The following is a 22215-nucleotide window of genomic DNA, read 5'->3' as shown; positions in this document are numbered from 1 at the left end:
AATGCAGGCTGTGGATCTGTCGTTAACACCTTTATTGTGTGGTGTGTTGGGGGCTTGTGGGACAGAGCCCCCTTTGTCAAGAGTTATACAAAGGGATTGCATCAGTGGGTGTGCCTTTTTCGGATGCAAGTACGTAGCCCACATGTTGAGGGGGCCATTTCACACACCTGACAAAGGTTTCAGCCGCAATAAATGCCTTTAGTCTTCAAGCCAGCACAAGATTCTTTATTACTGATGCATAAGGAAGCGATCCGTATGCATCAACAAAAAGGAACTTGGGTGGCTTAGAATCCTACTTTTTTATGTCATATACTACTAATAATAATAATTTTATTATCTATACCCTGCCCTTCTTACTGGTCTGCCCCAGCCACTCTGGTCTGCTTCCAACATAATAAAAGCACTGCAAACTAGGCTTCATGAACTTGAGAGGGGTGTTTCTGCAGCAGTACAGCCTCTGAGATGTACTTAACTCTTCTGACTTTGATAAAGCATTCTGATCTACCCCACACAACCCTCCTAACAGTTGTTGTTGTTGTTGTTTTTGGACTGAGTGTATGTGTGTGTAACACATCAATACAATGTCTGCTTTTTACATTTCTCCTATGGTTTAGCACACATGAGCTGCTCTGGACATTAATCGCCCTCCTTTCGAAAAAAAACCATGTCCGAAAAACCCTAGCGTTTTAAAACCCTTGTCGGAAGAGTTATCAATTCAACTGCGCTACTTTTTTCAAAGTTTAGGCAGCTGCCTAAACTCTGAGGTGCGTTCCTCACAAAGCCATTTAAGGTACAAACATTTATTTGTGGGGGTGGCTTCCTGCTAGACTCCAGAAGGACCTCTGGGACATTTGCAATAGCCGTGACTTCGATCCAGTTAGCAGCCAAGGAGAGGGGGCCAAAATCAAAGGCTGCAGCCTCTTTGGTTTCAGACGAAGTCTCAGTCGTCGGAATCCGTGTCGTGCCTCCTCTTGGCTCCCCGAGATGTGGGGGACCTGCTCCTCCGCCGCTTGTGGGGCCCGGTGCTTTTGCCCCTAGGAGACGGGGACCGGCTGCCGCTCCGACACTCCCTCCTTCCGCGGCTGGGGGCCTGTGTCTTTGTGGCTGGTCGGCTGCCGGGTGTCCCTTCCCTGATGCTGCTGGAGGAGGCTGGGCTGCGGCGCCACCTGCTGGGTGGTTTCTGTTCTTCCTGGGCGGGTGATGAATGGCTGTCACGGCGGCTGGCTCCAGCCTGCCGGGAGGATGATGGATGGCGCTCGGGAGGCGAGGTGGGTCGTCTCTGTCTGCAAGCACAGAGGAGAGCCGGGTCAGATCATCGGGACGCCCAGCAGTTCCCAGGGAAGCACAGAAAGGGTCAGGAGCAGGAGAGGGAGAGGGAGAAAAACTTCAGTCTGCAAGCAGCGTGCTTGCAGGTACTATTTGCAATGAATTAAAAACATGCACCCTGCTTCCTAGGTTGCAAGAAAAACAGGAAGCTGCCTTAAACCGGGGGCACTGCCATACAGTGATTCCGCTCCTTCCTCCTGGGCCGTGTCCAGAAAGTGGTGTTGGGGGGGATGAGTGTTCAGACCCCTGGGCTCTCACTTGTGGGGTGCCTCAGGGCTCCGTCCTCCCCCCATGCTTTTTAACATCTCTATGAAGCCGCTGGGAGAGATCATCAGGGGGTTTGGGCTGGGTGTTCATCAGGATGCGGATGATACCCAGCTCTACCTCTCTTTTAAATCAGAACCAGTGAAGGCGGTGAAGGTCCTGTGTGAGTGTCTGGAGGCATTTGGAGGATGGATGGTGGCTAACAGATTGAGGTTGAATCCTGACAAGACAGAAGTACTGTTTTTGGGGGACAGGAGGTGGGCAGGTGTGGAGGATTCCCTGGTCCTGAATGGGGTGACTGTGCCCCTGAAAGACCAGGTGCGCAGCCTGGGAGTCATTTTGGACTCACAGCTGTTCATAGAGGCGCAGGTTAATTCTGTGTCCAGGGCGGCTGTCTACCAGCTCCATCTGGTATGCAGGATGAGACCCTATCTGCCCGCAGACTGTCTCGCCAGAGTGGTGCATGCTCTAGTTATCTCCCGCTTGGACTACTGCAATGCGCTCTACGTGGGGCTACCGTTGAAGGTGACCCGGAAACGGCAATTAATCCAAAATGCGGCAGCTAGACTGGTAACTGGGAGTGGCCACCGAGACCACATAACACTGGTCCTGCATTGGCTCCCAGTACGTTTCCAAGCACAATTCAACGTGTTGGTGCTGACCTTTAAAGCCGTAAATGGAACCAGGGAACCAGGCAGAGGGCCTTCTCACCCAGTGGAACGCCCTCCCATCAGATGTCAAGAAAATAAGCAGCTATCTTATTTTTAAAAGACATCTGAAGGCAGCCCTGTTTAGGGAAACTTTTAATATTTAATGCTGTATTGTTTTTAAGACTTGATTGGGAGCCACCCAGAGTGGCTGGGGAAACTCAGCCAGATGGGCGGGGTATAAATAATGAATTATTATTATTATTATTATTATTATTATTATTATTATTAATTAAACTGAGTCAAGTAGCTTAATACTGCCCACACTGACTGGCAGCATCTCTCCAGGGTTTCAGGAAGAGGACATTCCCAGCCCTTCTTAGCGAGGCCAGGCATTGAACCTGTGACCCTCTGCATGCCAAGCAGATGCTCCAACCCCTGAGCTATGGAAGAGGAAGTTATCCCAGATGTTCCCCTGCTCTTACAACCTGTACTAAGACAGAATATCTCATGCCATGGGCCAGGTCGATTCTGCAATGGAAAAATGCTTACCAACACACCTTTCAAGGAAAGAGCCAGGGTGGTGCAGTGGTTAAGGTGTTGGGCCAGGAACTGGGAGGTCAGGGTTCGAATCCCTGCTCAGCCAACAAGCTCACTGGGTGACCTTGAGCCTGTCACTGTTTTATTTAGTTTTTTATAAAAGTGCAACATTACAGTGGCTAAAAAAGGAGTTATCGCTCGCTAGCTCCCCAGATTTTCCTTGTGGCTTTCTAGCCATTTGGGGTGGCCCCAATTCCTCCTACAAGATTTATCAGTAAAGGGGAAGAGTGCAGCTCAGTGGGTAGAGCGCCTGCTCAAGCCATGGCAGCTCCAGGTAGGGCTGGGCAAAAATAAAGGAAAGGTAAAGGGACCCCTGAGCATTAGGTCCAGTCGTGGCCGACTCTGGGGTTGTGGCGCTCATCTTGCTTTAGCCACTTCTGGCAAACCAGAGCAGCGCACGGAAACGCCGTTTACCTTCCCGCCGGAGTGGTACCTATTTATCTACTTGCACTTTGACGTGCTTTCAAACTGCTAGGTTGGCAGGAGCAGGGACCGAGCAAAGGGAGCTCACCCCGTCGCAGGGATTCGAACCGCCGACCTTCTGATCGGCAAGTCCTAGGCACTGTGGTTTAACCCACAGCGCCACCCGCGTCCCTTGGGCAAAGATACCCTGCCTGAAATCCTGCCACTCAGTGTAGACAACGCCGAGCGAGGTGGACCAGGCGCCTGATTCAGAAAAGGGCAACTTCCTCTGTGTTGCCAACTTCTCCTAACCTAGCTGTTTATGGAAGACTCGCAGCTGTTGCCGACAAGACACACTGATTTACCTCTCTCTGTTATCTGGAGAAGAGGAGGTGGAGGAGGCAGAATCTTCTCTTTTTCTACGATGCTTCTCCTTCTCCTTCTCTTTTTTCTTTTCTTTCTTGTGCTTTTTCTTCTTCTTCTCTTTCTTCCTTTTGGGTTTCTTGCTGGGCTCGGGCCTGCATGGCAAGAGAGTAATAGACAGAATATCTCTCCCCCCCCTCCAACCATCTCAAGATACAGAATTTGAGCAGCTTCCAGAACTGGATCACGCTCCAACCCTCAATCGGCGGCAGGTGAGTTCATGGTACACTCCCAATAGGACTATACCACCCATTTGATACCCGCTTACATGCCAAAAGCTCCTTGCGCATGATTCATAGAATTGTAGAGCTGGAAGGACCTCAAGACCTACAGTGGTACCTCTGGATACGAACGGGATCCGTTCCGGAGCCCCGTTCGCATCCTGAAGCAAACCCGCATCTGCGATTCGCCGCTTCTGCGCATGTGCGTGATGTCATTTTGAGCGTCTGCGCATGCGCGAGCGGCGAAACCCGGAAGTAACACATTGCGTTACTTCCAGGTCACAGCGGAGCGCAACCCGAAAACGCTCAACCTGAAGCAACTTCAACCCGAGGTATGACTGTAGTCCAACCCCCTGCAATACCGGAATGTTTTGCCCAATGTGGGACTTGAACTCGTGACTCAAGAGATTACGAGTCTCATGTTTTACCAACTGAGCTACCCCATGGACAGTTCATATGCTAGGGGGGAGGTGTGGAGTCCAGCCTTCTCTTTTTACACTGGATACAACCCCATCTTTCATTCTCCTCAGAATCCTACCCAGTTTGAGGGCCTCCTCCTTCAATTCAGAAAAACAGCTGCCCTTCCTACATTGAGGGGTTGGATGATAATGATAATAATAATAATAATAATAATAATAATAATAATAATAATAATAATTTATTTATACCCCGCCCATCTGGCTGGGTTTCCCCAGCCACCCTGGGCGGCTTCCAACAGAAAACTAAAATACAATAACCTATTAAACATTAAAAGCTTCCCTAAAGAGGGCTGCCTTCAGATATCTTCTAAAAGTCTGGTAGTTGTTTTTCTCTTTGACATCTGGTGGGAGGGCATTCCACAGGGCAGGCACCACCGAGAAGGCCCTTGGGGTCTCTTCCAGCTCTACAATTCTATTATCTCCCTAGGCCCAAGAGACAAGAGGACACCTGGGAGGTTTCTTACTCTGCAGTTCCTGTTTCCTCTTCTTTTTCCGGTTTCTTTTTGGTAGCTGAAGCCTCTGGACTGCTTGCAGTTCGATGGTGCTGGGGTTTCAGAGAGAAAACAAGACACAAGATGTCAAGTCCCGCAGGGCCCTGGTCTCTTGGGACAGAGTGTTCCACCAGATCGGGACCATGGCCGAAAAAGCCCTGGCCCTGGTCAAGGCCAGCCTAACCTCCCTGTGGCCCAGGATCTCCAAGATGTTTTTATTTGAAGACCGTAAGGTCCTCTGTGGGACATACCAGGAGAGGCGGTCCTGTAGGTACGAGGGTCCTGGGCCATATAGGGCTTGAAAGGTTAAAACCAGCACCTTAAACCCGATCCTGTACTCCACCGGGAGCCAGTGCAGCTGGTATAGCACCGGGTGAATGTGATCTCACAGCGAGGACCCTGTAAGGAGTCTCGCTGCAGCATTCTGCACCCGCTGGAGTTTCTGGGTCAGTCTCAAGGGCAGCCCCATGTAGAGCGATAATCCAGTCTGGAGGTGACCGTCGCGTGGATCACAGTGGCGAGGTCAGGGCCACTGTAGAATGGAGTGCTGGCCAGTGGCACCTGACACCTTTAAGGCCTGCCTCACTTTCCAGAGGTGGAGAGGGAATGTCAATAACTTACCGTGAAGACTGAAAGGCCCATTTTGGCAGCTTCTTTGTCTTCTTTGGAAAACATCATCCTGCTCGCGTCACACCTGAAAGGAAGAGTTAAGAGTGGGATATTATTGTTGTTTCTCGCTGCTTAATCGGTTCCTATGAAGCAATATAATTTCATTTATTTAACAAAATTTATATATCGCTCTAATGTTAAGAAAAGCTCTAAGTGGTTTACAAAAAATATTTTTTAAAAAACATTAAAATTCTCTCTCTCTCTCTCTCTATATATATAAAAGTTAAAAACTGATTACTTAAATGCATTCAAAAGATGATTGAAATCAACAGTAGCTAAAAAAGGGTAAACCTCTTGTGACTTCTACATGTAACTGCCCTGGGCTCTTTTGGAGGGAGCTGCAGGGTAATAACTCTAATAAATAAAAAATAAATACAGTGGTACCTTGGTTCCCAAACGCCGAAAACCCGGAAGTAAGTGTTCCAGTTTTCAAACATTTTCCAGAAGCCGTACATCCGATGCGGCTGTCGGCTATTGTTTCCAGGGCACCTGCTCCAATCAGAAGCCGCACCTTAGTTTTCGAACATTTCAGAAGTCAAACCGACTTCCAGAACTGATTAAGTTTGGCTCTTTTGTTTTTGGTTTTTATTTTGCCTTTTTGTTTTTGAGGCTTTCTCAATTTGTTTTTGTGACTATAACCCTAACCCCATCCAAACAATGACTACAGTGGTACCTCGGGTTAAGTACTTAATTCATTCCGGAGGTCCGTACTTAACCTGAAACTGTTCTTAACCTGAAGCACCACTTTAGCTAATGGGGTGTCCCGCTGCCGTGCGATTTCTGTTCTCATCCTGAAGCAAAGTTCTTAACCTGAGGTACTATTTCTGGGTTAGCAGAGTCTGTAACCTGAAGTATATGTAACCTGAAGCATATGTAACCCGAGGTACCACTGTATCATCAGTGCAGGTAAGAAAAATATATATAATTTTAATTTTTATCATCTACAATACTGTCTTATTTATTTTCTAGCACAGTCCATTGATTAATGCTTTCATTTTGAGGATCAATGGTCTCGTTAGATAGTAAAATTCATGTAAAATTTCTGTTTTAGGGGTTGTTTTTAAAAGTCTGGAATGGATTAATCCGTTTTGCATTACTTTCTATGGGAAAGCGCACCTTGGTTTTGGAAGAAGAGTTTGGATTTGACATCCCGCTTTATCACTACCCGAAGGAGTCTCAAAGCGGCTAACAATCTCCTTTCCCTTCCTCCCCCACAACAAACACTCTGTGAGGTGAGTGGGGCTGAGAGACTTCAGAGAAGTGTGACTGGCCCAAGGTCACCCAGCAGCTGCATGTGGAGGAGCGGAGACGCAAACCCAGTTCACCAGATTACGAGTCCACCGCTCTTAACCACACTGGCTCTCGCATTTGGAACGCTTTGGTTTTGGAACGGACTTCCGGAACGAATTAAGTTTGAGAACCAAGGTACCACTGTAAACAGAATCAGAACTGCAGAGTTGGAAGGGACCTCAAGGGTTTAAAATGGAGCTTTCCAAATTTTTCACACTTTTTAGGCATGCACCACACAGTAATTCAGTTTTACTGTCAAACGAGAGGTTGAACTAGCCCCTTTCCAGCCCCGAGAAAAACGAGGGGAGTGTTTGCATAAGAAACCTACACACTGCAGCTGACACACTAACATGTTGTGACACACAGTTTGGAAAGATCTGGTTTAAAGACTAATGGAGATGTACACAGAACAAGACATGGACATGAGGTAAAGTTTGCAGGAATAGCCAAGCCGCTTCCAAACACAATAAACACACGAGACGTAACCGGCTGTGTTCTTAGATAAATAAGGTATACTATTCATAGTATCAAATTATAAATTTCAACGGAAGTAACTCATAAGGTTCAACAAACGAACAAAGACCCAGTGGATCAGATCATTTTTTAGACAGTTCATGTATAAGGTCCATCCGTGTAATGGTTTCTATTCCATCTGTCTGTTTGTAGAGTCCAAAAAATCCACATGAAAGGTTGTTAGGTAAAGGTAAAGGGACCCTTGACCATTAGGTCCAGTCGTGGCTGACTCTGGGGTTGCAGCGCTTATCTTGCTTTATTGGCCGAGGGAGCCGGCGTACAGCTTCCGGGTCATGTGGCCAGCATGACTAAGCCGCTTCTGGCGAACAAGAGCAGCGCACGGAAACACCGTTTACCTTCCCGCTGCAGCGGTACCTGTTTATCTACTTGCACTTTGACGTGCTTTCGAACTGCTAGGTTGGCAGGAGCTGGGACCGAGCAACAGGAGCTTACCCCGTCGCAGGGATTCGAACCGCCGACCTTCTGATCGGCAAGTCCTAGGCTCTGTGGTTTAACCCACAGCACCACCCGCGTCCCTCGTGAAAGGTTCTACAAAATCCTTACACAGAGTCTAGACAAGGATTACAGGTTAGTGGATCTTATGGCATAATAGTAGCAGCTACTACTATGGCATAAGATCCACTGTCCTGTAATATCACATATGAGCTTTAAGTACTGATGAAGGCCAGGACAGCGAAACAAGGCCAATATTCCGGAAATCCTTGTCTAGACACTATGTAAGGATTTTGTGGAACTGTAACAACCTTTCCACTGGGTCTTCTGCTTTGTTTGTTGAACTTTATGAGTTACTTCCGTTGAAATTTATAGTTTGATACTATGAATAGTATACCTTATTTATCTAAGAACACAGCCGGTTACATCTCGTGTGTTTATTGAGTCTGCTTCCAAACACAAGACAGACAAATAATTGGTCCTTTGGGAGGGCCACGAGTCCATTGCAGCAGCAGCAGCAGCTACCTCGAACTCCCCAGGCCCAACACACGATCCACCGCCTTCTCGTCACGCTCTGCTCCATCACGTTTGCAGACCTCGGCAAGATCCTGCAAAGATATTTGCAGACAAGGTATTAGAGGACACCTCGTGAAACGCCCTGGGATCTCCAGGTGAAGGGTGGCGTACAAATCTAATAATATAAATAAAACACTAATGAATCATAGTGTGGTGGAGTCTCCTTCTTTGGAGGTCTTTAAGCAGAGGCTTGACAACCATATGTCAGGAGTGGTCTGATGGTGTTTCCTGCTTGGCAGGGGGTTGGACTCGATGGCCCTTGTGGTCTCTTCCAACTCTAGGATTCTATGATTCTAGTTTGTCTCAAATCTCAAATTAGACGTAATATAAATTAGATTATCTGGCAAAAGCAAGCTCACACCTCTCACTGACTTTGTATGCATACTTAAGGTACATATGTAAGCGGCTCGTTTGTAATTATATTTCGGGAATGATTCACGTTCTTATGTAGCTGCATTGTTTTAAGGATGTCCCACGATCATGTTACAAAGTAGCTGTGTTCTGTGCTGTAAATCCAAGAACTGCTGGGGGCCATTTGTTTTCCATTGTATTTCTCATCAGAAATTCGGTGTGGCACGAGCAAATTTTTATTCTGAAAGTGTGGCCCAAAGAAAAATGCTTGAGAACCTCTTCTATAGATACTGGAATGAAGTTATATGGTTTTAGCAGAAATGTTATTAAGAATTATGCAAAAACTGACTGTTAATCGGCTAAAGTGGAAAATGTAAAGTTAGATCGTGTTAAGATAAATTATAGAACAAAAAATTGAGAAGGAGGGAAAGGATTTGCTGAATTAGCTAATTTGAACTAGAATACAAAAAAGGGAGGTGTGAGGAAGTCGAGGAAATAAGTAAATGAAAGATAAAGATATGGAAATTGGATGTGTTTTTAAATGTTTTTGCTTTTTCTGGTTGTTTTGATGTATTGTTTTTTCTTTTTACTTTTGATGTATTGTTTGTTAAATTTTTTATTGTTTTTTTTTCTTTTTCTTTTTTCCCCCTCTCAAACCTTTTTTTGTAACTATAAAACTTCTAATAAATATTATCATTTTTTTAAAAAAGAGAACCTCTGCTATAGAGAGAGTACCTGTGGGGGAACTCAAGCTGGCTCCTCCCCATAACCCCTCTTCTGACCTGCAAAATATCTGAGACAGCCAAGGCTGGCATTTAATGCCGGGAGTTAAGCTGCTTTGGGAAGAGGGCGAAGCGAGGGAGAAGACGCTGGGACCGTTTCCTCATTGTTAAGTCACTCTGCTTTAATTAGAACTGCCACCTGGTTAACGAAGCCTTACACCAATAAAGCCCATCCATTCTAATGAGTAAACACCATCGTTCTTTTTTTTTTCTTTTCCAAATTTCCAAGTTGATGCAATATATCAAAATACACTATTCCTTCTATATTTGTATTTTTTAAATTATAAATATTATCGCTCTCTAGATTTTGTAACATGCCCTTCCTTCATCGTCTTCAAAGGAACATACTGAGGTTTTAGTATTAAGCACTTTTATTGAAATACAATCCATTAACTGATTAACTAGCTGTTGACTAATTAACCGAAAGGACTTAGATAAGTTAACAATCCTCGTTTTCATATATGTATACTCTGAGCTTTGTGATCAACTGTGTTTATATGCACACACAGACACATATATTTTCCACACAAACAAATATTTTAAATATATATATATATAAATACCTCTTTGCTTAGTCCTGTCGGCTGCTTCTTCACGTTCTTATAACCCCTTAAAAGAAATACAAATGAGTGTTACAAAATCTGGCAGAGGTGGACTAGAAAACCAATAAAAATTATTTGGAGAAATATATGCATCAGTATAAAATGGGAAAATATTATCTCGGCTTTGATGATCACGGGGATAGAAGGAAGGACAGCTCTTCTCAACTGGGTAAGGGGATGTTCATGTCACACCCAGCTGCTGTTACACCCGTGGGCAGCAAACATAGCCAGACGACTGTGTCTAAGACTTACAAGGCTGCCATCATGGCCTCCTCTTCTGCTCGCCGGACAGCAGCCAGCTCATCCTCCCGGGAGAGAGGTGCGTCACCTTTCTTCCCCTTGGCGTACCACGTGAGATCCTTCCCCTTCTGCCACCGGCCTACGGGTGCCATCAAGGAGTTCCCTGCACATTAAAAGGAGAAAGACAAACGAAAACAAAGCTCAGAGCAGGACTAGAGAGTGCGTGAGCGCTGAGAGACCTCTAACAAGATGGAGGAGTTTGGATTTGACATCCCGCTTATCACTACCTGAAGGAGTCTCAAAGCGGCTAACATTCTCCTTTCCCTTCTTCCCCCATAACAAACACTCTGTGAGATGAGTGAGGCTGAGAGACTTCAGAGAAGTGTGACTGGCCCAAGGTCACCCAGCAGCTGCATGTGGAGGAGTGGAGATGCGAACCCGGTTCACCAGATTACGAGTCTACCGCTCTTAACCACTACACCACACTGGCTCCAGATGATGCGAAGGTCCAAAGCCCAGGCTGCCTCTGTTCACATTTTGGCTGTTTTGCAATGTGTCCTCTCCTCTGCCACACCAAAACCCTTCAGATTGTGGAACTGAATGTCATCCGCTCTGCATTGCAGAGGAGGGAAGAGGGGAGAGACATAATGCCCTGCTAAAGGCCACAGAGGGCGATATTCAAACACAGGACGTCTCACACAGACTCATAGTCATTTCAGCACGTAGCTGATGGTTGGAGCTAGCTCAGCCTTCAGTAGTCAAAAGACAGCAGAGGGTCATCTCCCTACCTAGGTAGTTTTCCCTTTGTTTGTCCGTCTTTACATCTTCCCAGTTAAACTGGTCCTGCCCTCCTCTCACGCCCCCTCGGGACGAGCCAAACATGGTGATGGACAGGAGAGAACGAGCCCAGAACGTCTTCTTTCCTTCCTTTCTTTTAAAGTAGAACGCCAATCCTCAGGGAGCGTAAGATTCCAATCCTCAGGCGCCTGGACATGGAAAACGGAGAACGCAACAGGCTTAAGAAATGTTTCGGTTTTAGTATTCTGTTGTGCTTTCAAAAGTGGCCGTGACTTTGCTCATTGTATTTGTGTGGACTTAAGTGACAGAGCCCAGGGAGCTGTGAATTCGAAGCTGCAAAACTTCTATACTGCCTGGGTTGGAAGAGACAGCCCAAAAGCCACATTCCCTTCTAAGTAATCTTTCGGAGGTGGAGGTCACATAATAATAAATAATAATAATAATTTATTACCGGTATTTATACCCCACCCATCTGGCTGGGTTTCCCCAGCCACACTGGGCGGCTTCCAACAGAATATTAAAATACAATAACCTATTAAACGTTAAAAGCTTCCCTAAACAAGGCTGGCTTCAGATGTCTTCTAAAAGTCTGGTAGTTGTTTTTCTCTTTGACATCATGTGGGAGGGCATTCCAAAGGGCGGGTGCCACTACCAAGAAGGCCCTCTGCCTGGTTCCCTGTAACTTGGCTTCTCGCAGGGAGGGAACCGCCAGAAGGCCCTCGGTGCTGGACCTCAGTGTCCGGGTAGAACGATGGAGGTGGAGACGCTCCTTCAGGTATACCAGTGGCGGGGCGTATCAGAGGCAAAAATGGGAGGAGCAGCCAAAGTTAGTTCGCTCCCATGTGCTTAACCTTCCTCCATCCATGCGAGCCAGAGGCGTCATCAGAGTTCAAGGGCAAATTTCAGCCAGACCCATATGCCAAAGGAGGGTGCCAAGTGGATCTGGTGAGGGGCTGCAGCCTTGGAGGGTCTCAGGGGTCAGATCCTGAGACCCAGGGAGCCACTTGTGCCCCTTCCCCTCAGGCCAGAGATTCCCCAGCCCTGATCCATTCACTTGGGTGAATACTACTCTGAAGAAGAATAGCTGTCCATCTTTGGACAGTTCAGGACACCTTACATACATTCATGGCTGTTAACTAGAAGGCTGGTAGTTCAAGCCCACCCAGAGACGGCTTTGGGCAGAATTCCTGCATTGCAGGGGGTGAGTCTAGAGGACCCCCGGGGTCTCTTCCAACTCTACAATTCTATGATGTAAATGAAATAATGTATCATAGAATAACTGGGTTTGTTTGTTTTTCCAAGGAGGCCAATAATCAAAACACGCTTACTCTGGATAAATTAACACAACAGGCATTCCAATCCCCAATACAAGTGTCACAAAGTGCCAAGCTACATGCCACAGCTAACGATGATGCAAGATGGATCTTGTGTCTTTAGCAAATCTTTACAAAGAGCCCAAAATATAGTCCGCCCCCCAAAAAAATCTGAGGGACAGTGGACCGGCCCCCTTCTGAAGTTGGTATCCGTAGCATCACAGCCTAACAGCACGCCTTCCTGGGAGTAAGTCCCACTGAACTCAGCAGGGCTTGATTTCGGGCAGACTGCATGGATAGATAGATAGATAAAGTGCTTTTTTCTGGGGGTACGCATACCCCTAAAGATTCTGTGAATCTTTGTACTTTTGTCCATTTACTGTACAGTGGTACCTCGGGTTAAGTACTTAATTCATTCCGGAGGTCCGTACTTAACCTGAAACTGTTCTTAACCTGAAGCACCACTTTAGCTAATGGGGCCTCCTGCTGCTGCCGCCACCAGAGCCCGATTTCTGTTCTCATCCTGAAGCAAAGTTCTTAACCTGAAGCTCTATTTCTGGGTTAGCGTAGTCTGTATCCTGAAGTGTCTGTAACCTGAAGCATATGTAACCCGAGGTACCACTGTATTTATTTCCCCCGATCTGAACTATAAAATTGTGGTTTTCTTGAGTCGAAATGAGAGTACCCCTAAACATTTTTTTTAGAATAAAAGACCACTGGATAGATAGACAGACAGACAGTACCGTTGGAAGGGACCCTGTGGTCATCTAGCCCAACCCCCCAGCAACGCAGGCGTCACCATAGCTGTCAACGTTTCCCCCTTTTTAAGGGAAATTCCCTTATTCCGAATAGGATTCCTCGCAAGAAAAGGGAAAAGTTGACAGCTATGGGCGTAACAGATAAGACAAATGTGCATAAATGCACGCGCTCCACAGCCCCCCGTACCTTTCCACACTCCGGCCATGCTGTCCGTGGGGGGGGCTGCTCTTAACTGTCAGCCTCCCCCCTCCCACTTCTGCAAGCAGAGCAACTCCTCCGCCCCGATCCAAAGCCTCCCCCACTTCGCGACTCACGTGCTGCCTGCAGAACCCGCTTCCTGCAGCAACTTCCGCAAGCTTTGGGAGACACCATCGCGCCGCGTGTCCGTGGGGGGATACGGGCCGCACCAAGTTGCTGGAAGGGGGGTGGCCAACTCTCCTTAGCAACCGCAGGATAATAATAATAATAATAATAATAATAATAATAATAATAATAATAATAATAATAATAATAATAATAATAACAAGCAGCAACAACAACAACAAATTTTATTTATACCCCAACCTCCCCTCAGGGCGGCTAACAACAGTAAAATTACAGTAAAAACATAATATGGAAGAAAAAAACCCAATTTAAAATACAGGTTATAATGCAATTTAAAATGCAGCCTCATTTTAAAAGGAGCCCATAGATCAAGACCATGTTGTTGTTGTTTAGTCGTGTAGTCGTGTCCGACTCTTCGTGACTCCATGGACCAGAGCACGCCAGGCACTTCTGTCTTCCACTGCCTCCCGCAGTTTGGTCAAACTCATGCTGGTAGCTTTGAGAACACTGTCCAACCATCTCATCTTCTGTCGTCCCCTTCTCCTTGTGCCCTCCATCTTTCCCAACATCAGGGTCTTTTCCAGGAAGTCTTCTCTTCTCCTGAGGTGGCCAAAGTACTGGAGCCTCAGCATCAGGATCTGTCCTTCCAGTGAGCACTCAGGGCTGATTTCCTTCAGAACGGATAGGTTTGATCTTCTTGCAGTCCATGGGACTCTCAAGAGTCTCCTCCACCACCAGAATTCAAAAGCATCCATTCTTTGGCAATCAGCCTTCTTTATGGTCCAGCTCTCACTTCCATATATCACTACTGGGAAAACCATGGCTTTTACTATACGGACCTTTGTCGGGCAAGGTGATGTCTCTGCTTATTAAGATGCTGTCTAGGTTTGTCATTGCTTTTCTCCCAAGAAGCAGGCGTCTTTTAATTTCGTGACTGCTGTCACCATCTGCAGTGATCATGGAGCCCAAGAAAGTAAAATCTCTCACTACCTCCATTTCTTCCCCTTCTATTTGCCAGGAGGTGATGGGCCCAGCGGCCATGATCTTCGTTTTTTTGATGTTGAGCTTCAGACCATATTTTGCGCTCTCCTCTTTCACCCTCATTAAAAGGTTCTTTAATTCCTCCTCGCTTTCTGCCATCAAGGTTGTGTCATCTGCATATCTGAGGTTGTTGATATTACTTCCGGCAATCTTAATTCCGGTTTGGGATTCATCCAGCCCAGCCTTTCACATGATGAATTCTAATCAAGACCATAAGGGGAGGGAAGCATAAGGGTCAGACTGAGTCCAAACCAAAGGCCAGGCGGAACAGCTCTGCCTTGCAGGCCCTGTGGAAAGATGTCAAGTCCCGCAGGGCCCTGGTCTCCTGTGATAGAGCGTTCCACCAAGTCGGGGCCAGTGCTGAAAAGGTCCTGGCCCTAGTTGAGACCAATCTAACCACCTTGCGACCTGTTGTGGATGGGTCGTGCAGTCATCGTAACTACGTAAGATGAGCCTCTCTGGGCATGGGCCTGCGGTGATGGTGAGGGAAACTTTGGTGGCTCAAAGTCTGCCTTTATTGCAGGTTTATCGAGGCACAGGAGCCCTGCATTGGGGAAATGGGACAGGCGTGGGGTAACCCTCATTCTTGGGAAAGAAAGCCTGCTTTTTGGAACTCCCTGTGTTACCGGAAAAATCCGAGGGCTCCCTTGGACAAAAAGTAAAGACACCAACCAGAGTAAATTGGAGCAAATCAGCAGCCTGTAGGCTTGGCCTTTATTGAACTGTTGCAGCAGGGTGTTCCCCTCACTCGCAGGAGAGAGGAAAGACCCAGAAAATGGTGTGCAAGACCTTATAAAAACTTTTGAAATTCCCCTCCTCTAGGTCAAGCCCACCCCCAGAAACATCATGCATACATTACAGAAAGGAGGGGTTGAGGGAGGAGTTGTGGTGGTAACCTGAGTGTCCTGTCACCTGGCTGGTTCCCCTCTTTCCCCCCTCCCATGAGTCATTTCCTGAAGACAAAAGGTAGTCGCTGTTTCCTGCCCCCTGAAGGAAATCTGATCATGCTGAGTCCACTCCCATATGCAAGTTCTTTGTGATTTTTGATTGTCTTCTGTCTGGGATCATCAGGGTTGGCATAGCAACTGGGCAGGGCTCCTGTGGATGTGCTGGTATGGTGACGGTATTATGGCGCCCTGTATCAAACCTTCCCCATTTTGTAGTCTTTCCTTCATGGAGTAAAATAAAAGTGGAACAGTGCAAATCCGATGTATGGTTGATTTTCTATGAATTTATAACAGAAGTATAGCGTATGTAGTGTGTGAGTGTGAGTGTTGTGACGTGGGGTTTGTGATTTCAGCTCTCTTGACATAATCTGCTGGAGACAGTTCTCTAGTAACACTTCTTTATTACAGCAAACAAGACTGAAGACTGAGGAGGGGAAAGCTACATTTATAGGGACAGGGGACTAGCTAGAAAGGATACATTTTGGAGGGAACAATATCAGGCAATCACAGTCCTGCCTTTTGGAGGAAACCAATAAGACAGAGGATCCAAATACAGCAGTTTAAATGAACCAATAGTAGCTGTACCCCCTGAAACCAAAAGGCAGTTACTTTACCCTAATGCAAATATAGACAATAATAATACAGATATAAAATCCTTTGACTCAATACACAACACCCCTCCCCCCCTAGTGAGCACAGCAGACGTAATCTCTCAAGTACTGTGGGGTCCTACAACTTCTACTTGATCTCCTGACAACAGGCGTTGCCGGTTCTGGATTGGGTGTTACCTGTGGTAGAGGGGCTGCTATAGGGGTTTCCTCAGGAACAGATGGAGTCCCAGACATCTCAGGGTTCCCTACCTGTACCTCGTCATCATGAGGACTAGCAGACCCTGGTTCATTTGCTGAAGCCCCTGGTGACTGCACCTCTGGGCCATTTTCACTCTGGTCTTGCAGCTCTGCGTCGTTAGCCAGGGATGAATTATCTGACTCCTCCCTGCTGAGCGCCCGGCGCCTCAGCTGATCTATATGTCTCTTCCAAACTTGCCCATTTTCCAAGGTTACATAATAGGACACAGGTCCACTAGCCCGGGTGACCACACCAGCCACCCACCGCGAACCTCGTGAATAGTTCCTCACCCAGACCAGATCTTCAGGGGCGAGATACCTTGTTGTGTCAGTCTCAGCCTGGGGGGTTGCTCTTGAATTATGGTTTGGCATTTTATCCGGGTGGACATAATCCAGCACCGTTACCAGTCTTCTACCCAAGAGCAGCTCAGCTGGCGACTTGCCCGTCGCAGTACACGGCGTCGCATGCTGCAAAAATAACATTCGCGCGATGCGAGCTGACCAGTTACCCTCCATTAAGCGCGCAATGGATTCTTTGGCTGTTCTTACCATGCGCTCAGCCTGCCCATTGGAGGATGGGTGAAAGGGCGCGGATGTGACCCCTCTTATGAAGTTATCAGCCAAGAATGCCCTGAATTCTTGGGATACAAAAGCTGCCCCATTATCTGATACAATGGTCTCAGGTAACCCGTGGGTTGCAAACAGCAGCCTCAACACCTTGATTACGGCAGCTGATGCCATGCTAGGGACCATCGCCACTTCTAACCATTTGGAATATGCATCGACGACAACCAAAAAGACCTTCCCCTGGAATGGCCCAGCAAAATCTAAGTGCAGCCGGCTCCAGGGAGATCTGGACTGCTCCCACCAGTGAACTGGTGCTCTGGCCACTTCTGGCCGCACCTCTTGGCATGCCTTACATGTTCGTACCCATTGTTCTATGTTCTGGTCCATTCCAGGCCACCACACATAACATCGGGCTAGCGACTTCATCCTGACCATTCCCGGGTGTCCCATGTGAAGCGTCTCAAGCACCCTGTTTCTCAGTGGTGCTGGGATGATCACCCTATCTCCCCACAGGAGACAACCCTTATGCATGGACAACTCGTGCTGCCTTGTCGCATAAGGCCTGAATTTGTCTTCATGCGGACCACCTGGCCACCCCCTCCCCACCCAAGTGAGCACACGGGAGAGAACAGCATCTTTCCTCGTTTTCTCAGCTATATCAGTAGCCGTTACAGGAGCCCCCGGAAGTGTTTCCAGCATCATTATGTGCTCCGCTGGAGCGGGATCCTCATTGCTCCCGCCAGGAAGGGGCAATCGACTCAGCGCATCAGCGTGGCACAACCGTTTCCCCGGCACATGGGTCAAGGTGTACTGGAACCCGTTCAGGAATATAGACCAACGCAACATTCTGGGGGAGAGAATTTGTGGCGTTTGTTTGTTCGGGTTGAACAACCCTAACAGTGGTTTGTGGTCCGTTTCAATGGAGAAATGGCGACCGTACACATAATCATGGAACTTTTTGATTCCTGCCACAATTGCAAGCGCCTCTTTGTCAATTTGAGCATAGTTGCGCTCCGTGGGCGACAACGTACGGGAATAGAAAGAGATGGGCTTTTCCGACCCATCCAGTTCCCTATGACTCAGCACCGCCCCCAGGCCGTATTGAGAGGCATCACATGCCAGGACCAGCGGCTTTGACTCATCATAATGAGCAAGGACGCTCCCGCTACTCAGCATTCTTCGCAAGGAGTCAAAAGCCTTCTGCTGCCCCTGCCCCCATCGCCACACATTCTTTTTCTGCAACAGTCTATGTAATGGTTCAGCTACCGAAGCTTTATGGGGTAAGAACGAATGATAAAAGTTAATAAGTCCCAGGAATGACTGCAACTCCGTCTTGTTCTGTGGTCGTGGTGCCTCGATGATGGCCTTAATCTTAGCATCTGTGGGGTGGATGCCTGATGCATCAATTTTAAACCCCAAGAAATCCACAGCTGGCACCCCAAAACTGCATTTTTCCTTTTTCAGTTGCAACCCCACCTCCTTGAACTTGAGCAACACTGCACGGACACGCGCAACCAGTTCCTGTGGGTCTTTTCCAGCAATCAAAACGTCATCAAAAAATGGCAAGACCCCCGGCAGACCTCTTAACAGGCGTTCCATGAGCCCTTGAAAAATCCCTGGGGCCACACAAACTCCAAATTGTAATCTGTTAACTCTGAACGCCCCTTTATGTGTGACAATAGTCTGTGCTTCCGCTGATTGTGGGGTTACTGGCAGCTGTTGGTAGGCTTGTGCCAGGTCAATTTTGGCAAACACCTTGCCCCCAGCCAGTTTAGCCAACAGATGTGATACGACTGGAATGGGGTATGAGTTTCCCCTGAGTGCCTTATTGATAGTACATTTGTAATCTGCACAGATCCTGACTTCCCCATTTGCTTTAAGGGGCGTGACGATTGGAGTCTCCCACTTAGCAGAGTCCACGGGTGAGAGAACTCCCTGCTTGACCAATTTATCCAGCTCTGCTTCGATCTTGGGTTGCAGTGCAAATGGCACTCGCCTTGGTTTGAGTCGGATTGGGGCCACCCCAGGGTCCAACTCGAAGTCAACTGGGGGCCCTTTATAACAACCCAGTTTTCCATTAAAGAGACCAGCAAACTCTTTGCATAATGCCTCGCTCATCTCAGGGCAGGTTTGGATTGAATTAAGCCCTGATATACTCAGTCCCAGGGCGGGGAACCAGTCAGTGCCCAGGAGACTGGGGCGACTGCCCTTCGCAATCACCAGTTTGAGTACAGCCTGTTTGTCCCGGAACTGAACTCTCACGGCACACATTCCCATAACATGGATGCGGCCCGCTGAGTATGACTGCAAGGTTGCCGGGAAGGGCTCCAGAGGGGGCAACTTACCCCTGGGGAAGAATGTCCTCGCGGTCTGGTCCGACACGATAGTGAATCCAGATCCGGAGTCCACCTCCATGTCGCACTGCTGACCCTCAATCTTCACCTTGACGTGTGCCTTGCCTTGCGCTGGGAACTGCACGACCCTCCCGTTGATCTCCGTTACATAGTGGCAGTCCTTTAGAAAATGGGTTGCTGTGGGCGGTCTGCTATGCTCCAGTCTAGGTGTTCCTGTCGCTCCCAACGCCGCCGATCTACAGACCCTGGCGATGTGACCTGTCTTCCCGCACGTCCGGCACATAGCATCCCGGAAACGACAACTCTTCCGCTCATGGTTTCCGCCACAACCTGGACACCTGCCTCGGTGATCTTTGTGCACTGTGCAGGCCTGACGCACTGACTCGACCCCACGGACTGGGCTCTGGCTCGGAGTAGCCTCTAGCTCGTCCATGGCATGCGCAACTTCTATCTGTGGCTTAGGGGCCTTGCGACTGGCATCAAGCTCCTTTCTTTCATAATTCTCCGTGGCGGTGGCCTCCTTCAAGGCTGAAGCAAGGGTAACCTCTTCTTTAGCCACGATGCGTCTTCTGGCTTTCTTGCTGCTCAGACCACCGATAAACCGATCCAGGAGAGTCTCTTCCAGATTTTGGAAGTCGCAGTGCTGAGCGAGCTTCCGCAGTTCAGCTAGAAATGCAGATACAGACTCCCCAGCACGCTGCTGCCTCTCATGAAACTCCATCCGCCGGGCCATCTTGGTCTCAGTAGGCGCCAAATGGCTTGTTAGGCAGGCAAGAATATCTTTGAGAGATGTCTCACTTAGCTTCGCTGGAGCAAGCAATGCCTTGGCCAGCTTGAAGGTCTCAGGCCCACAGTAGCTCAGGAATGTGGCCCTTCTTTTGCTGGCATCGGTGATCCCTTGAGCCACTGCGAAGAACTCGAAGCGTTCGACGTAGTCTTCCCACGTGTGGGGCTCTGATGGCTGGAAGGGCTCCAATACCCTTGGACTCTCCATTGTCCTGTGGCAGGGTCGTCTTCTCAGCTGGCCAGTGAGTCTTGTTCTTAGCTGCAATCCGGACTCTGAGGCAGGGCTGCGTTTAACCGCTCCTCAGCATTCCGGATCCCATCCTCGTCGCCAGTTGTTGTGACGTGGGGTTTGTGATTTCAGCTCTCTTGACATAATCTGCTGGAGACAGTTCTCTAGTAACACTTCTTTATTACAGCAAACAAGACTGAAGACTGAGGAGGGGAAAGCTACATTTATAGGGACAGGGGACTAGCTAGAAAGGATACATTTTGGAGGGAACAATATCAGGCAATCACAGTCCTGCCTTTTGGAGGAAACCAATAAGACAGAGGATCCAAATACAGCAGTTTAAATGAACCAATAGTAGCTGTACCCCCTGAAACCAAAAGGCAGTTACTTTACCCTAATGCAAATATAGACAATAATAATACAGATATAAAATCCTTTGACTCAATACACAACAGTGAGTGTGTGTGAAGTTTGTACAAACTGAATGATGGGGGGGGGGGGGTTCCTGCTCCACCTGCTATTGATTTCAATCAGGCCTGCTAGAAACATTCTTGTTTACAGACAAGCCAGATGCTTGCCTAAGCCCTCATCCCCACATGAAGAAAGGTGTGGTTTCAAATTTGGTGGGGGGACCATGTCTTGAGATTCCCGCTTTGCAGGGGTTGGGCTAGATGACCTTCAGTGCCCCTTCCAACGCCACAACTCCGAAACCACTGAAATAACATTGGATCTCGTGCCTCACCCGTTCCATCATCCACACTTCCTCCTTCCCTCTAGTTAAAACTTAAACTGCAAGTTCCCGAAGGCTTTATGATCTGTTTGCATTGCTCTGTGAAAGAACAGTGTGCAGCAATTACAAGCAGTAGCTAATACAGTAATCTCTTTTTCTATTTTTACAAAAGAGCATGTGGCAGCACAGCAGCTGACAAATCTTCCATCTAAGGCAGAAAAGAGGCGTTTAAGTAAGAGTTTTGTTGCGGGTGGCGCTGTGGGTAAAAGCTTCAGCGCCTAGGGCTTGCCGATCGAAAGGTCGGCGGTTCAAATCCCCGCGGCGGGGTGCGCTCCCGTTGTTCGGTCCCAGCGTCTGCCAACCTAGCAGTTCGAAAGCACTCCCAGGTGCAAGTAGATAAATAGGTACCACTTTATAGCGGGAAGGTAAACGGCGTTTCCGTGTGCGGCTCTGGCTCACCAGAGCAGCGATGTCACGCTGGCCACGTGACCCGGAAGTGTCTCCGGACAGCACTGGCCCCCGGCCTCTTGAGTGAGATGGGCGCACAACCCTAGAGTCTGTCAAGACTGGCCCGTACGGGCAGGGGTACCTTTACCTTTGTTGCTCCTGCTCAAGCTACCCACACCTATTTTTTGAAAAATTCAGTATAATTATTAAATGCACAGGAGCCAATGTTTGGGTTAGTGAAAGGGGAAGCCTTAATGAAATCAGTGAATCCTGAGAGGTTGGATGGGCATCTGTCATGCATTGCAGGGCGTTGGACTAGATCACCGTCAGGATCACTTCCAACTCTAGAATTCCCAGCATAGATTTCCCTCCAAACCCTAATTTCAGCAAAATCTTGTCCCTTCCCTCGTAGCCTAAAAAGGGGTCAGCTCTTCTGACACCCCATTAATAAAGCAGCAGTCTTCCTCTGCATCTGGTCCTGTTACAGCCCTGCAAACTGGGCCGCTGATCTCATGCAGAACAAGACCATCTCCTACGTTCTTTGCCAGATTCGCCTCCTTCGATGGAAAGAAGTTTTTTTGCTTTTAACAGATGCATTACAGGCAAACTCAACAGGTGAAGTCCGGCCATAAAGGTGTTGAGAAAGTTATTCAAGGACCCTCTGCCCATTATTTTTTTTAACTTAATGACTGTACATACTGAGGGGGAGAAAAAATTGAAGCATTTAAATGAATGGTAATAAT

General features: G+C 47.9%; 1 protein-coding gene across 2 annotated transcripts; it reads right to left on the bottom strand.

The window, feature by feature from the left end:
* Positions 1-784: 784 nt before the first annotated feature.
* Positions 785-13573, bottom strand: LOC310661015 (multiple myeloma tumor-associated protein 2). Of its 2 annotated transcripts, none has more exons than XM_083406739.1 (9): positions 13514-13573; positions 11118-11315; positions 10342-10492; positions 10051-10096; positions 8304-8386; positions 5475-5547; positions 4827-4906; positions 3605-3757; positions 785-1283 (listed from the first exon to the last, which is right to left on the bottom strand). In XM_083406739.1, exons 2-9 carry the CDS (start codon positions 11209-11211, stop codon positions 941-943), a joined length of 1023 nt encoding a protein of 340 aa, XP_083262865.1. In that variant the 5' UTR covers positions 11212-11315; positions 13514-13573; the 3' UTR covers positions 785-940. The 2 variants fall into 2 exon arrangements, with proteins under 2 accessions (XP_083262865.1, XP_083262864.1); XM_083406738.1 differs by having other exon boundaries at positions 13386-13524.
* Between the last annotated feature and the right edge of the window lie 8642 nt (positions 13574-22215).

Source organism: Podarcis tiliguerta, assembly GCF_965153285.1.
Source record: "Podarcis tiliguerta genome assembly, chromosome: 12".
NCBI lineage: Eukaryota > Metazoa > Chordata > Lepidosauria > Squamata > Lacertidae > Podarcis > Podarcis tiliguerta.
The sequence above is the reverse complement of the archived record's forward strand: the minus strand, read 5'-3'. Positions and strand labels throughout refer to the sequence as shown.